Source organism: Helianthus annuus, chromosome 4 (assembly GCF_002127325.2).
Source record: "Helianthus annuus cultivar XRQ/B chromosome 4, HanXRQr2.0-SUNRISE, whole genome shotgun sequence".
Classification (NCBI taxonomy): Eukaryota; Viridiplantae; Streptophyta; class Magnoliopsida; order Asterales; family Asteraceae; genus Helianthus; species Helianthus annuus.
This window is the reverse complement of record NC_035436.2, coordinates 57,805,611-57,823,419: the sequence shown is the minus strand read 5'-3', so window position 1 is coordinate 57,823,419 and position 17,809 is coordinate 57,805,611. Positions and strand designations below refer to the sequence as shown.

Sequence of the window (17,809 nt, the reverse complement as noted above, 5' to 3'; positions counted from 1 at the left end):
CTTCAACACCAACACTATTCGCAAACTCAGGAAAAACAGACTGTATTCCATTAGGACGGAAAAGCAGAATGTTGAAAATACGTCTCGCAACCAACTCAAAAAAGATTACATCACCTGATATGAGATGAAGATCTTTGGTGATTTGTGAGAAATCTTGAATGAAGTAGTTGGATCCCCATAGCCTATTCACTTTGACACTCCACATGTATGTACTTCCAAAACGAATTGAAAAGTTATCGTCCAATGTGTCCGTTTTGAAATACCTATTCATAAACTCTTTCGGCAACCACTAAATAAAGAATAAATGCAATCATCAATAAAAAGGTCAGTTGGTTCTTCATCCTAAGTAGTAAAGTATAAATTACCAAGTTAGCGTTCTCGGGAAATAACATCTCTACAAAAAACTTGTTCTTAACACAGGAAAGACAATCAGCCTTAAAATGAGTGAACTTTAGCATATGAGCATCAACAACATGGAAAACAATAACATCTTTATCCTCCAGACCAACATCGCGAACCATAGCAGACCAACCATTCGAGAAACAATACCCAGTGGCAGTAGATTTCACCAAAACAGTCCACTCATTGCCCTCTTCATTTGTGATAACTACAGGACCAATCGGATACCCCTTCAAGTTGTCAAACTTATTATACCATAAAGGAAGAGACTGTAAATTACAAACAGGGATTACATTAGTTGATGCTCATATGCTGGACAGATTAAAAAATACTAGTTCATTAAAAAACCATTACCTGTTCGGTTTTTGAGGAGTCCGCAATAACAATATAAAATCCTCGGTCTAAAACAAAATTTTGCACCTCCTTCTTAATGGATTCCACCACTGGTACGGCAAGGTCGAGACTAAGCGACTGAAGACCATTAGTACGGAACAGTTTAATCGTAAAGACATAATCATCAACCAACTCAAAAACAATAACATCGCCAGTTATTAAACATAGATCATTGGAAACTTGAGTAAAATCAACAAAGAAATGGTTGATATCCCAGAGTCTTCTCATACTAACAGTCCACGTGTGGTTTTTGTCAAAACAATAACAAAATTGTCAAACAGATTATCACCGTTGAAATGCTCTTGCATGAAGTCTCTCGGTTACCACTGCAATTGATTAAAAAAACATTGAATAAGTACAAAATGTAAATCTTTACTGAACATAAAAAAACTGTTTAAAACATACCATATTCCGGCTCTCGGGGTTTGATATAACAATGTGGAACTTTGAACCTTGAACCGGGTGTGGATAACTCTTAAAATGAGTTATTCTAAACGTCAATGCATCCATAAGTTCAAATACAACATAGTCTCCATTGTCTACTTCAAGAACATTTATAAGAGTTAGACCAACGTTTGACACACAATAACCGTCCGTAGACTCCTTGATTTTAACATCAAATATTGCTTTATCATCAGTGATTAACAAAACAGTTCCAACGGGATATCCATCTAAGTCATTTAGCTTGTTATACCAAGCTGGTAAAGGCTGCAAACATCATTAAATGATTAAATAATAAAAACACGATAAAATGCTAATTACACATTTCTTAAAAGTTAGGTTGTTACTTAACAATATAATAATATATAACACGTTATAAACAAACGTATTACCTGTTCTTCTAATTTCCTGTCCTCGATGTAAACAAAAAAACCACGATCCATATCTGTAAAGATATTTATAAAGAACATTAATATAAATAGAATAAGGTTATAAATTAACCACCAACTAAAATAAAAAGCACAACAAATGATATAAAGGTAGGATCTTTAACAGTATTCCAAAAATTGCAAATTTATTAAAGCATTGCAGCCTCTTTTGTATAGTAAAAGTTCCTTTATTCTAATAGACGTAACACTAACTTATCTAATAGAATGTTAAAAACGTCAAGTAATCGTAAAGTATACTTTTAACAGATTCACTGACAAATGTTAAAAGACTTAAGTGGTTGCAAAAACAGGTAATAAAATTCAACCAATACAACCAAATGCAGAGTATACAAATATATTATCCTAATTGGGAAAAAAACATCATGAACAAAACTTTTATAACACCAGGTATAGAAAAATAGAAAGATACATGTTATGGTTCAATTATTGTTCAAGAACACAACAATTAAGTCTTTCAATATAAAAAACACTTTCAAAAAATCACCCGGAAAAAAACATTATCATAAGAATACAACAATTTAAACAAAAATAACAGTAAAGATGAGCATATCAACAGAAATTAATGGCGAATATTTCGGTTTTAATAATGGACATGCAAAAACATAATGATAGCAATCGGTTCCAAAAATTGACTAAAACAACTACAATAAATGAATACAAAGTTACAATAAACATTATCACCTAAAAAATCAAGTAGCAAAGAGGTTAGGGTTCATACAATTAACCGGAAATAACTTAAAATCAGTTACTAAATCAACAATCATAGCTTCAAAAAAATACAAATCGAAGCATTAACAAAGTTACCTGAGCCAAAAACGACGAAGAAAAGTGCGAAGATGATGAAGGCGATGGTAGAAAGATAACCGATTTAGAGAGTAAGGATGAATGACGGTATGAAAATCACAAAATTTCATCATTTTAAATATTTTTAAAACACTGATCTTCGTAATTTTGGAATGACTGATGTGATTATGTATAGATTGGAGAAATGCAATGATAATTTTTGGAAGAAAAAATAGGAAAGAGGGGAACTGTAAGCGTGGTTTTTTTTAAATGGATTTCAAAAGAATAAAGGGATGTGAGGATGAAGATGAAGTTATGAAAGACTAAACCGGAAGTAAGGTTTTCACGATATATATATATATATATATATATATATATATATATATATATATATATATATATATATATATATATATATATATATATATATATATATATAAGTTGTTACAAGTATTGGAAATAACAGGAGTAATAAGACAACAAATGGCAAAAAATGTTATTATTTTCAAATTCTTTATTATAAAAGTTAACACTCAGTAAATAATCATGTTTAAAATATACATATTAAGTATTAATGAAAAATCATAAGTCATTGAAGACTTCGTTATACACAACATTAGTTGTTTTATTTGTAGGCTTCCCATCTTTGTCCAGTATTAGCAGTTTAACACCGTCTCTTGTTTTAACTCTCGATAACGCGACATACAACTGACCATGCGTGAAAACCGGTTGTCTCAGGTACAGACCAACTCTAGAAAGTGATTGGCCTTGGCTTTTATTGATAGTCATGGCAAAGCAAACAACATCCAGAAATTGCCTTCTTTGAAATGAAAAGGGAATCTTCTTGTCTGAAGGTACTAAACTAATTCTGGGAATATAGGTTCGAGTACCAATATTAGCTCCAGATATTATTTCAGCCTCTATTACACGGTTATACAACTTTGTAATCTTCAACCTTGTCCCATTACACAAACCATTTTTTTGGTCAATGTTACGTAACAACATGACTGGCACACCAACTTTTAGCACTAACCTGTGATTTGGTAAGCCTGAAACTTTAAGACCATTGAGAACATCCGGTGTGTATAATCTTTCTTGTATTAAACTAACATTTTCACTTGCACAAAGACGGTCAGAGCTTAGATACTCTCTTTCTTCACCAGGAAACAACGCTAACAGCCTATCGTTAATCTCGTTAACAACCTCATTCTTTGGTGCAAGTATAGCCCTATCACTAAAATAATTAGGACTGCCAAAGTTCTCGAGAATTGAAGGATAAACAAATTCGATCAGGCTGGAAATGGGATCGGAAGTATCATTAATTATAAGATTAGATGGCACTTCAATTGTCGCTTCTCCGTCATTAGGACCACCAACATTTCCCTCTCCTATATCCAAAAGCCACTTAGCAAAACTATTTATTTCCTCAATCTCGGATGGAGATCTTCCAACGGTTAACCTCATATTCCTTGACAACGTTAGCACCTTACATTTACTCCACAAATAAGATGAACTTAATTATGCGTTCACTGTCTCTTGTCTTCCACCATTTCGAACAACGGGAAGTACTTGTCTAAAATCTCCACCAAAAACAATAACCTTACCACCAAATGAGATTTCAGAATTTCTTGAGGTGTCGAAATTGAAAATGTCATTCATTGTCCGGTCCAAGGCTTCAAACGCATGTTTATGGACCATAGGTGCTTCATCCCATATAATAAGTTTGGTCTGATGCAACAATTTAGCGACATCACTATCTGCTTTTATATGACATACCGAATCCTCATTAAGATTCAAAGGAATACGAAATCTGGAGTGTGCGGTCCTGCCGCCTGTCAATAACAGCGATGCAATTCCACTCGAAGCAACATTTAATACAATTTCTCTTTTTGATCGAAGTGCCACAGACAACGTCTTCCATAAAAAGGTTTTCCCGGTGCCACCATATCCGTAAACAAAAAACATCCCTCCAGTGTTACCATCAACAGATTTCATTATCTCTTCAAACACCGACCTTTGTTCATCAGTTAATATATTAAACAGATTAAGATATTCCTCTGCGAGAATTAATACGTCGTAAGTATGCTCCTTGTTAATCAAACGATTGTCGAGATCAGATAACGAAGAAAAATCTGGAAAAGGCATTGTTGAGAAGTTCCGTAGCGATGGGCTATTCATACCTAAAAACTTTCAATTTCCAACAAAGCGTAATTTTTAAGTTCGTCGTCTGGAATTGATAAACCTGTTACATGTTCAAATACAGATACAATGAGTATGAAATTTTATTTAAACCATGTATGAAAAAAACTGAAAAAGCAAAATGGCTTTTCTAAAGTTTCATAATGTACCTTCAACACGATGTAATTTACTATATCTGTAGATGAAATCATCTGTCATGTATTTCCACATGCTTTCCCATACGATCTCCGGTCTGGACATAGTATTGGACAATAGTATCATGCCAAATAAATTTCGTACATAAGAAGCTGTTGTTGTTTCGTTTGCTTCTTTAATTGCTTCGATGTACTCTTTGTCATCATCTAAAAGACCAAGTGCAAAACACGCATCTCTAAATGTATCATGTACATGACCATTAACAGTTTTCATATCGTCATATGACTTAGGTCCTTTTACTTTATTGAGCAAGATTCTTAAAAAATAAGCTTCTCCAAGAGAGGGAGCAACATTATGAATTCTGCCAATTGAGTTACCTTTCTTCCGAGGTTGCCAACAACGGTTTTCAATCTTCCATACATACCAAGTTGGAAACTGAACATAAGTTAGTGTACGCGCCAAATGGTCATCAGGGTCTTTGTTCCGTTCCATCCAAGACAGAAACGTAGAACACTTGACAGATGGCCTGCTAAGAACAGAATTGATGTCTTCGTCTGGTCCAAAGACAACCGGTTGTAGACCTGGAAGATGGAATGGAAGCCTGATAACAGAAGGATATCTGTAATTTACATCGTAACTAAATATCGTCCATGATGCCTCACATGCTGAGATATACCGACAGTCATAATACTCTTTAATCTCATCTTTTTCATGTTGTTCATTCTGATTATCGCTATGCAAAACAACAACTGTTGCTCTATCAGGACCTTTGTTGATATACTTAAACAAATACTTAATTGACCCAGCTTGGTTGCACCACTCAACGTTTATATGTGCCTGATACTTTTTCAATAACTTTTTGTTGTATGGTACAACACTTCTATTATCTAACTCGATCCGGTTTTTGACAACTGTTGCTCCATCATCTCTCCTTCTGTATAATGGGAAACCATTGGCGTCAATTGTCGTAGTATCTTGAAATCTTTTTGGAAAACCTTTTGAACACTGTTTATCAACCATACATGGGCAGTTCATATTAGCATTACCACACGGTCCATGAATCATAAAATCCTTCACAAGCATATACAACTCTGGGTCATCATCTCTGTTTGGAATTTCGGCACATATGAACGGATCAACTTGGTCAACAGTGGGAAGTTTAGCTTCTGGTTCCATGAATAAGCACAAATGCGCATGAGGCAAGCCACGTTTTTGAAACTCAATTGTATAAATAACTGCATAAAAATTATTTAAAAACAATAAATGAAAATGTAAAAAATTTATTTAAAAAAAAAGATTGCATCACATACTTGCTGTTGCTTTTCCCAACATATGACATTCCTTTAAATCTTTACAAATTGCATCCATCTTCACTTTAAGTAACCTTGATAGGATATCAGGCCTATCTTCTGGATTCAGAGTGGTGTCTTTAAGAAACCGTTTTACCTCTGGCCACTTGGGATTGCATGTAATGGTTATAAAAAAATCAGGATAACCGAACCATTTACATAAAGCCATCGCATCTAAATAGTTTTGCATCATATATCTAGCTCCACCGGTAAACGAAGAAGGCAATATAAGAGGTGTACCAACATTAGATATATCTTGCTGACCATTATTTCTCAATTTCCGGAGACTTTCATAGGTATCAGATCTTAGATTTTTTTGTTGAAAACGTATGTAGTTAAGTCTCTCGCTCTCAATCATCGTATAAGCATCAACCAAAAATTGTTGGAAAAGTCTCCTTGAATTTAGAATCAGCGAAAATTGGTTTAGTCTATCTTGAATACGATACGAAAAGAACTCTCTCATCGTACAATCTGGACGCTTCTTGTTGGTTACATCTATGACACCTCTATGAGGGATGTCAACTCTGTAACCATCATCTCCATATGGGAAGAGAATTAGGTATTGTAGAGCAAGGTAAGAAGGATGTAATTCACTTATTCATTTAAGAGTCCCTGATTTAGTTTCAACAACAATATCTCTGTTCTCAATTGCGTTTTCAACATCTCCAACAATTAGAGCAGCAACCTCGCCACATGTTGGTAAGTTATACATTCGACCATCCTTGTCCCTTGATACGCGCAAAATGCAACATATAAATTATATCAATTGTGGCATAAAACTAACCCTTTTTTAGTACTAATGTTGGAAAAAGTGTGCTTTTGTCTTCCTTTTGTTTTTCAGGATTAAATGAGCTGAAATTAACAAAAGAAGCAAAAAAACAGCAAAATCTAACATAAATACAAGAAAAGGGACAAAAGTGGATTGCCCGACCCCTCGACAGCATCCTCCCAAGCAAAACAAAGAAAGCAGAAGACTGAACACGCCCCGTGCTCAGCGAGCATGGGGCCGTGCCCAAGAAGCAGCAGAAAAGACAAACTAATAGAAGCTTCTATTGTCCACCACGGGGCCGTGCCCAGCGGACATGGGGGCGTGGTCAGAGTACTGCAGGCGCATTTAATGTAATTGCAAATTACAATTAATGAAGAGAGAGAGTGTCAGACGGACACGGGGCCGTGCCCAGGCTTCTGTTCAGCCTATAAATAGGAGTGCTTGGAGCCATTTCAACTCATCCCTTGACACACCACCTCTCTCACACCTCACCCACCACCCACCACCATCATAACACCATCATCCACCACCATCATCCATTGTCCATCATAGAGTGTGTGAGTCGTCTCGGGATCCAAGATTGATCGTAAGAGTTCTTGACAACCAAAGGCCATGTTTACCTAAGCCTCTTACATCACTTGGTGAAGACAAGTGTCTAGTGTAATACCATTTATTTTTAATCTTTTGCACTTTTTATTTGGTTTTGTATTAATGACTTTAATAACTAGTTTCTTATGTTGAAGGTGATTCTTCCTTATCGTTTGTCGTGGTGTCTTGACATTATTTTACTGTCTATATAAAATAAAAGATTTTCACCATTCATATCTCCACGGTCTATATGGAGGTATGTTGGCTACCTGGTCGGGGGTTAAGGGAAGGTTTGGTAAGAGTCTTGCCCTTGTTCAGCGTTTAGAGGTCTTGCAAGGGACCTGGGTCAAATTTAGTAGGATCTCCTTCAATACCCAAAGGTATTGGATGGCAGGGATCCAAACTCTTTGACCCCCTCATAAGTTAAACTACTATTAATACTATAACCCGGCTATTTAGGACTGTATCCCTGCTGACTCAGACCACTTAGTCGAGGGTAACGTCACCTTCAAAAGAGTGGCCTACCATAATTTGCATTAATAACTTAATTAATTATCTTTCAATAATCCGACCCTTTAGGATTGTATCCTTGCTGACTCAAACTACTGGGTTGAGGGTAACGTCACCTTCAAAAGAGGGGCCTACTACAATAACTAAGGTAATCTCTTAAACAAGTGCAAAAGTGCGAAAATAATCAAAGGTTACACTATACACGAGTCGGATCCAAGTGATTCATCTTGTCTATCTGTTTTATTTTTATTTTTATTTTTCAGCATTTAGTTAGCTTTATTTTCTTAGTTTTAAAATCTTTTCTAACATTTTGATTTGTTTAGACGTTGAGGATAAACCGGTACTAAAAGCTCTTGTGTCCTTGGACGACCTCGGTATCTTACCAACACTATACTACGTCCACGATGGGTGCACTTGCCCATATGTGTGTGTAGTGTTAGTAAATATCGTGTTTTATAAATTTAAAACTTGGCTAAAAAGTGTAAAAAGGGCTTAAAATATATACCTAAAACATATACACACTAGCACGCATCAAGTTTTTGGCGCCGTTGCCGAGGACACAAGGATTTTAAGAAAGCTTAAAATCGACGGCCTAATCAGTTTTTCAAAACCTTTTTAAAACGCGCGCACATTTTTCTGCATTTTAGTTTAGTTTGCATTTACAGTAGCCTAAACACGGGGCCATGCTCACTGAACACACCCCCGTGCTGCATACTTTTAGTTAGATACCCAGATACAGAGTCTTAACACGGGGCCGTGTCCATTGAACACGCCCCCGTGTTCAGCAAGACCAGTAACTTTAATTAAAACGCCCAGATACAGTCCCTGAACATGGGGCCGTGTCCACTAAACACGGGGCCGTGCCCAGCCTCTGTTTCCGTCTTTATTTTCTGGTTTCTGGTCCCGAGACTCAGTTGTGGTCTGTTGAGTGATTCTTATGGATCAATACTCAGAAGGCTACAACTACACCTATGAGGAGGATGATTACATGAGAGAATATTGCACTAATTGTGGTAACCCGCAATCGGTACAATATTGTAACTTATTTCAACCGTCCACTTCATACAACTATTATGAGGAGCCCAGGTACGAGCCATCGACTTCATACACATCCTATGAAGACCAAAGGTATGAACCTACTCCCTCATACTCATACTTTGATGAACCAAGGTATGAGCCTTCATACTCATACTTTGAGGAGTCAAGATATGAACCACCACCTTCATACACTTATTATGAGGAACCATGGAGTGAACAACCCACCTCTATGAGTACTATGAAGAACAAAATTTCGACCCTTATCCATCATATACTTACAATGAAGAACAATGGTATGAACCATCTACTTCATATGGGTACTATGAGGAACCAAGGATCGAACAACCGGATTCAAGCCATGAGGATCCCGATCTCTACTCTATCACCGAAATAGCCGATAGGATAATAGAAAAACTTAAAACTATCGAACGTTGCATAAAAGAATCTCGCGCAAGGGAAGAGGAGTCCCGCGCAAGAGAAGAATTAAATAAAGAAACGATAGTTGAAGAGTTAAAAATGGAAGAACAAATAAGTGAAAAACCGACTCATGAGTTAGACAACGAAAAATGTGAGGCCGATAACGCTAAAATTCAAGAAGAGTCTAATTTTGAAGAAATTAATCTCTTGTCACCTTCTTTCGAAAATCATTGTTTAGTACCAACTCATGCTAAATTTTTAAAAGAGTTAAACACTAACACTAAAATTGAAGAAATGGTAAGTGTTAAGTTAACTAATGATCAAACTTCGCTAATAAAAGAAGATCCTTTTGAAATTAACATTACACCGGTTCCATGTTTTTTTCCAAAATTCATTTATTAGTAATGTCACCATTGATAAAGATCTTTGTGTTAACATAATGCCTAATTACATTTTCGAAAAATTAAGTATTAGTGATTTTGCTCCACTTCAAATGCCCATTTTTCTATCTAATCGGAAAGTAATAAAATCAATTGGTGTAGTGGAGGATGTCTTGGTCCAGACAAATCAAATGATAATCCCAACCGACTTTGTCATCCTCGATGACGCTCCTCTAGTGTTGGGACGACCTTTTGTAAAAACTCATGAAGCTTTGAAAAACCGGAAGTTTAATAATTTACCTCTTCAGTTAGGGGCATTCAAAAGGAGCATAGATCTTGAGCGTTCAATGAAATATCCTTTTGGCAATAATGACCCCCTAATTGAAGATGAAGATGAGCCACCCGATACAAGTGAAGAAGATGACCACTTTGTTGAAGAAGAGGTCGCCATAGAACAAACCTTTAAAGTTCTTGATCTAAATGAGCCATGAAATAAGGAGTCTCCTAAAGACCCACCCATTGAGCTCAAGGAACTTCCGAAAGGTTTGGAATATGCTTTTCTAGACAAAGATGGTAAATTACCTGTAATTATTTCGTCTAAATTAAGTAGTGTATAAAAAGAAAAATTAATTAATCGTCTTAAAAAAACACAAAAATGCGATCGCTTGAAAGCTTGTAGATATTAAAGGAATAAACCCTTCCATGTGCACGCACAAAATTTTGATGAATGATGACTACAAAACGGTAATACAACCACAACGTAGAGTAAATCCCAATGTGCAAGAAGTGGTTAAAAATGAGGTCATCAAACTACTTGATGCCGGACTAATTTATCCTATCTCCGATAGTCCATGGGTAAGTCCCGTCCAAGTAGTCCCAAAGAAAGGAGGTATGACGATAATAACTAATGGAAAGAATGAATTAATACCAACAAGAACCGTCACAGGATGGAGCGTTTGTATAGACTATAGACGATTAAATGAAGCAACAAGGAAAGACCACTTTCCTTTGCCCTTCATTGATCAAATGTTAGAACCACTATCCGGGCATAAATTTTACTGTTTCTTGGATGGTTTTTCAGGTTACTTTCAAATTCCAATAGCACCTGAAGACCAAGAAAAGACGACTTTCACATGCCCCTACGGAACTTTTGCTTATCGACGCATGCCGTTTGGTCTATGTAATGCACCTGCAACACTCCAACGTTGCATGGTGGCCATTTTCCATGATATGATAGAAAAAACTATGGAAGTCTTCATGGACGACTTTTCTATCTTTGGAGATTCATATGACCAATGCCTCGATAACCTCGAACGAATGCTATCCCGATGTGAGGAAACTAACCTCGCCCTTAACTGGGAAAAATGCCATTTCATGGTAACGGAGGGAATAGTACTTGACGGGTGGTCCGTAGGACAACCCTTAAAGCCTTTAAATAGACTGAAATACCATACTTTATCCGGTTAATAGCTTGAATTTGGTAATCACAAGATGTCTGATGTTACAGGTGTTAAAGAGCTTAAAATGCGGGTTTTATGGAGCTTGGATGGATACTAGAAGTTGGCGGTGTTGGGATTGAAGAAATGGTGAATTAAATGAAGGAAACAAGGAAAAACTAACACTCAGCGCCGTAACCTATGGCACTTGGCCGTAGGTTACGGCCCCAACCTTTGCAAAAAGCCTTCGCCGTAAGACAGAAGCCACCTGCCGTAAGGGAAAGCTGCCCGCCGTAACCTACGGCCCTCTGCCGTAGGTTACGCCACCGACTGATCCAATTTTGTAACTTATGCATTAAATTGTCATTTCATGGGTTTTTATGGTGGCTCATCATATGATTTCGGTTACCACTTGTCTTGGGAACGAATTGGGAGCAACTTTTGGAGACTTGGGCTTGAAGAACACTTGTTTAATCATTAGTTTTTGTGCTTTGATCTTTATGAACAATAGAACTTTTGTTATGATGTTGCTTCAAGCCATGAGTGGCTAAACACTTGATGATTGTCCTGGATTGAAGGTTTGGTTGAGACATTTCATGTTTGATTTTTCTAATTTCTAGAATAACAATCTTTATCTTTATGATTTGTTGTTATGATGTGTGATTGTTTGTTAGTAACTTGTTGATTCTTATGTTGAACTAATTAGAAACCATACGTTCTTGGTGCCGTTGGCAATCGAGATATCATGGGTATAGTTAGGCTTGGGTAAGGGTTGATTGATCATCGGGTAACAACCTCACGTTCTAGGAATCTGAGTACTTAGTTCCCTTTCATCACTGCAAGTAATCACACATGAGCTATGTCTATGTAGTTCTTTCTAGTGAAATGATAATATGAATGTCGAAACAAATCGGAAATCTAGGATGGTCATTTGTCTCTAATTTGCTTACAACCAAAAACTTTTCTTTTGCAATTCAATTAGTTAAATTTAGTTTTAAAACCAATCCAATCAAATCAACTCTTGAAATTTACTTTACTTGCATTTAGTTTAATTTTAGTTAACTTAGATAAACACTTCAAATAACACATATTCCACAAACTCCCTGTGTTCGATACCCACTTACCGCTAACTATTTAGTAGTATTTGGATTAAATTTGATTGTGACCACGACATCACGTCAAATTTTGGCACCGCTGCCGGGGAGTAGTGCGCAACGTGTGTTATTTTTGATCTTTTTAAGTTTGTTATTTTTCTGGTTTACGCTGGGTGTGTTAGTGTGCAGGTATTTACAGGTGCATGCGTACTAGAAGCTCTCACAAGCTTTCACCATTAGCATTTGATCCGGAAATCGAACGAACTTTGCGAGCAAACAGAATTTTGCTAAGGGAAAACAAGTTAAGCGGTTCACCAACAACACCAACTAGACCTATTACACCACTTCGATACATGGATCCACCACCACCACCACCCACTACGGGTGAACCTGCTCCACCATTTATACCAACAACCACTCAACCTTCACCAAATACCACCCTTCCAATCACTACCACCGAACCTACCGTACTTCAAAATGTCACACCAACTAATACCACACAACCCATTACCACTCAAGAAGAACCAACCATTACTTTTAACCCTGCTACTACTATTCCACCATTATCCCATTTCTTCCCGGGTGTGGGTCCATCATATTCAAACTATACCATAGCACCAAACTCGACCATTGTCCACGCCTCATCGTTTCGACCATCAAACCAGTCGGGTTTTCAGTACTCAACTCTTCCATTTGGGCAATCTTCGGGAATTCAAGGAGATGGTTATGATGAGGGATATGAGGAATTTGAGGGTTTTGATGAAGATGGGTATGCTTTTGGGGGTGATGGAGACCAAGGAGACTTTGGTTATGTGCAAGGTCAATTTCAGGGAATGCCAAGTGTTGGTGGAGTGCAACAACAACAACAACTCATACCACAACACGTTAGGCCAAGGCCACAAGGGCCACAATTGCAACGTCCTATACCATTGCAACAAGTTCGTCCACAGAATGTACAACCTCAACTTCAAAGGCCAATTCAACACCCACCGATGCCGCAACAACAATTTCAACAACCATTGGCACCACAAGGGCATAGGCCTAGACCAATGGGTCCTATGCGTCCAAGGGGTCGGTTTGGTGTACCAAGAAGGCATCTTAGAGAACATGCAAGGGGTATTGAAGCGCATTTTAGGCCGGTGATTACTCACAATCCTTCACCGGTGGTTATTCCTCACAACAACCAAGGAAGAACTTTTGAAGTAAGAACAAATTCTTTACAAAGTTTGCCGAAATATAAGGGGCTAGCAACGGAGGAGCCTTATTTCCATTTGGAAGCATACGACTCAATTTGCAACACTCTTGGGAGTCAAGGTTTTTCGGCTGATGATGTAAAGTTGGTCTTGTTTCAATTTTCTTTGGAGGATAAGGCAAAGAAGTGGTTCTACACTTTGCCTTCAGCATCTATTTACACTTGGGCAGAAATGCAACAAATTTTCCTAGATGAGTTTTACACCGCCCAAAAGACCAATGATGCTAGGAAGGGGTTGAGGAGTTTCCAACAACAACAAGGCGAAATGTTTCATGAAGCCTTTGAGCGCTTTAATATGATGATCAAAAATTGCCCACATCATGGAATTGAACTTTGGGAGTTGATGAATGCTTTCCATGAGGGGTTGTGTGCCGAAGATGCGCATGATTTAATGTCCATCACAAATGGGACTTTTGGCACAAACTATAAGCATGACGATTGGGAGTTCTTGGAGCAAATGGCCATTACATCAAAGAGAAAAGCTCAAGCATCAAGGAGAGCACGACCGGCTATTACCCGAACACAAGTGCATGCGGTTGATGATGGTAATGTACAAACTTCTAATCAAATTTATGATGTTTGTGCTATTTGCAATGAAATAGGTCATGCGGCTGAAAATTGCCAAGGAGGTGATGGGCAATACGAAGAGGTTCATGCTGTGCAAGGTCAAGGAGGGGGTGGTAGAAATTACAACAATACGAATTCTAATACTTACCACCCCGGTTTAAGAAACCACCCAAACTTTCGGTATGGGAACCCTTCAAATCAAGTTAACCCGAATTTCCAAGGAAACCAAGGATTTCAAAGGCAATATCAAACGGGTCAAAGCTCTTCGGGTGGAAACGAAGTAATGGAGATGTTGAAGGCGATGCAAGTAGAAATGCAACGAATGAATCAACGTGATGAAGTTCGGATGCAAAAGGACGAGGCCCGTGATAAAGCTATTCAAACTTTGACTACTCAAATGGGTCAACTTGCGAGTGAAGTGGCAATTTTGAAGAAAGCAAAAGGCCAGCTACCAAGTGACACGGTGATAAATCCCAAAAACATTAAAAGTGTTAACATCAATGTGGTAAGCACCGTTCCTGGTACCGAATTTAAGGAAAAATGTCTAACCTCTTCGAGTCAAATAAATGCAGGTTTGAAAAAGGATGCCAATGGTGAGAATGATAAAGAGCATGGAGCACCAGTCGTGCCTATCCGTGTGGGAAAATTATAAATCCCTCACGCATTGTTGGACTACGGGGCAAGCATGAGTGTGTTACCAGGCGATCTATATGATATGTACGACTTTGGTCCGCTTGAAGATATAGACACCATGGTTAGCTTGGCGGATGAAAGTTGGAGGCGTCCATGGGGAATGGTTAGGAATGTTAAGATTCAGCTGGGAGAGTTTGAATATCTGGTGGATTTTCTAGTTCTAGACTATGCTTATACCAAAATGGTAGCACAACAAAGGGTAATTTTAGGTCGACCGTTTCTATACACAGCAAATGCTCAAATTAATTGTAGAGACGGGATTATTACCATGACCGAAAAGAAGCGTAAGTTATCCTTTGATGTTCAAACTAGAGTGATTAGTTATGAGTCCATTGAGGGGAAGGGTGGTGAGTCTAGTGATTGTATGAAAAATGTGTTTCAAAGAATGAGTAAAAAGCACCCACCGGACCGTGAAGAAAAACATATGGGTATAAGCAGGAGTGTATTTGATTACCCACCGAGTCGAAACGAGACGGATGCATTTTGCTCAATGGCACAATGTAGTGATGGAAGTGGCAGTAACCGATTCTTTGAGCCACCATAAATGGGGGTGGCACGGTGTTGGGATTGAACCCTATCAGAGGAACAGATAATGTAAAGCCAAAACCTGATCACAAAATTGGATTCACAATAAGCAGAAGTTTACTCTAAACTCTCCCCTTGACAGTGGTTATCTAACAGCTGATGGATCTTAAGTGCTGCTCAACTACAACGACTGATTAACCAAACTCTGATGATTATCCAACGACTGCTGAAGACAAACACTGATGCTCTATCTACTGCTGTTTCCTAAGTACTGCTGAAGACTCAAGCACTGCTCTCTCAAAGACTGATCACCTTTGAAGAATGCACTGAAGATTCAACATCTGTGCTCAGGCTACAATAGTGGAACGTGAAGCAGTAGTTTTCCTTAGTTTTGCTTTTTACTACTTATCAGATGTTACATGTCAGTAGTTTGTATAGAACAGTGTTTATAGTTTGTTAGGTCGTTAGATGTCACTATCATGGTGACGTCAGCTGAAGCTCATCAGTAGTTTGGTTTGCCTATAAATATGACAGTATTCTGTACTGTTATATTTATTTGTTTTGAGTGAGTTCACCTCCTCAATTCAATCCTTTCATCTTGTGCAACCAACTCTGGTGTGTCAGGCTGAGGGGGAGTTTAGATTGTAAGCTTGCTGTAATCATTTGCTTTCTATTGTAAATCTTTTGACTCAATGAAAAGCAATTGTTTATCAATCTATACTTTCCTTTGATTATGTTTACAAAGTTTGCTACTCATTTCCGCGGCACTTATTCGTTTTATGCAAACAAACACAATCATGATGGCCCCAGATCCCAACAATTGGTATCAGAGCCTGGACAGTCAAATTCGATCTAACAATCAATTTGACATAACAGTTCAGCTCAAAAGTTATTGATACTAAAGGATTGGTTGTATTCAGTTGAAAAACAGAGTAACGAGTGAATCATGGTCAAAATAGTTATTCAAAAACTCTGTAAATCAACCAAGATGTCATATGACACACAAATCTCACACAACAAGTGTTTTCATGCATATGTCACTTATAGTTTTCAGATCTGTAAAATATCTGATAAATTATGGGATCGTTCGATGTTTTCAAAATTGATTTCAATTGTTGTTTCGATATTTGTGTTGTTTTTAATAAACACTAAAGTATGTACCTCAGTTCAGCAAAACTTGTGTTCATCCAAAACACTAGAATACTGCTGACATAGAAAAGGGGGAAATAAAACTTTAGGCAAAATCTCTCATGTGCTCAAAGGCAAGTTGAGTACCTTCAAAAGGACCAAATCAACTTTGTCCAAAACACATTGAGAAAATAAGGTGTCAAAACTGTCCTAATCGTAGGTAAATGTGAGATCTGTAATAAAACATGATCAAATATGGTCAGATCTCTCAAAACATTGCTTCAAAGTGATTATGGACAAAGTATGTTCAAAATATAATCTCCTAGTGAGTATTTCTGAACATATGAATAAAAAGGGTAAAAAGGGAAAAAGAAAAAAAAGAACAAATCTCAAAGTGTAGCTATCTCAAAAACTTTTGAAATCAAAAGCAAAAGAGTATAAGCATAAAACACTCTTGAGGATCTAGTCAGGTCATCAGTGGTCATTTTGCAACTGTGTGCATTCATCAATACAGGAATTGTTATGGTAACAATAGCATCTTCAGTGATGGTGCTTAAAAGGAATTTACAATCAATTGACAAGAAAATGACCCAAACAATGGTCAAAATAACTTGAGAATAATATGATCATGAATTTACTGGAAAATTGTCGGATCCTTTTGATTATTTTCAAAACTTCCTTTGATTTTTGTTAAGGTGTTTTCCTTTAAAATAAAAACCAGATGTTTTTTTTTTAAAATATATTATGATCTTTTACTCATTTTTTATAGTAAAAGTTCATCTCTGGTCGGGATGTAATTACCTTATTTTTGTGTGTAATTACTATCCCTAAAACTGATCAAAAGGAAATGACACACATATCAAGGTCATGTTAAGCTCAAGTTTGGTTTTCACAGATCAAAAATTGATTGCAAATTGATTTAGACTACTGAGATACTCTTGCTCTAGTTCAGGTAATTTAGACACAAAATGAGCAGCTCAGTTGAAAATGTCTTCGTCATCTGGGATGCTAAACAATTGTCTAAAATAATAGTCATTTGGCAAATCCTTGAACAAAATTCCATGTAGATAACTGCTGACAATTTAATCTTGATAATTTACATCTAAAATGTATTTTGTTAAGAATAGCATCTCAAATGCTCAACAGATGTTAGATAAGATACTGTGCCTTCACAAAGCAAAATCAAGTTCTACATCTGAACACGCAAATGCTAACATTGTTTGTCAAAAGTTGAAATACTGCTGCACTATCAGTTGTTGAACCA

General features: G+C 37.1%; 1 protein-coding gene and 1 non-coding gene across 2 annotated transcripts; both read right to left on the bottom strand.

Moving 5' to 3' along the window:
* Positions 1 to 4,645: 4,645 nt before the first annotated feature.
* Positions 4,646 to 6,506, bottom strand: LOC110933532. The gene is made up of 3 exons (XM_022176750.1): positions 6,110 to 6,506; positions 4,814 to 6,034; positions 4,646 to 4,707 (listed from the first exon to the last, which is right to left on the bottom strand). Exons 1-3 carry the CDS (start codon positions 6,504 to 6,506, stop codon positions 4,646 to 4,648), a joined length of 1,680 nt encoding a protein of 559 aa, XP_022032442.1.
* A 7,347-nt stretch (positions 6,507 to 13,853) lies between these two features.
* Positions 13,854 to 13,959, bottom strand: LOC118491859. The gene has a single exon (XR_004892304.1). It is a non-coding gene; the product is annotated as a small nucleolar RNA R71 (small nucleolar RNA).
* Positions 13,960 to 17,809: the final 3,850 nt, after the last annotated feature.

Excerpts from the sequence above, each read along its gene's own strand:
- LOC110933532 (XM_022176750.1), bottom strand. The coding sequence starts at position 6,506 with ATGATTGAGAGCGAGAGACTTAACTACATACGTTTTCAACAAAAAAAT. Across the intron at positions 6,035-6,109 it reads GTTGGGAAAAGCAACAGCAA|TTATTTATACAATTGAGTTT; the intron begins GTATGTGATGCA and ends ATTTTTATGCAG. Across the intron at positions 4,708-4,813 it reads TAAATTACATCGTGTTGAAG|GTTTATCAATTCCAGACGAC; the intron begins GTACATTATGAA and ends AACATGTAACAG.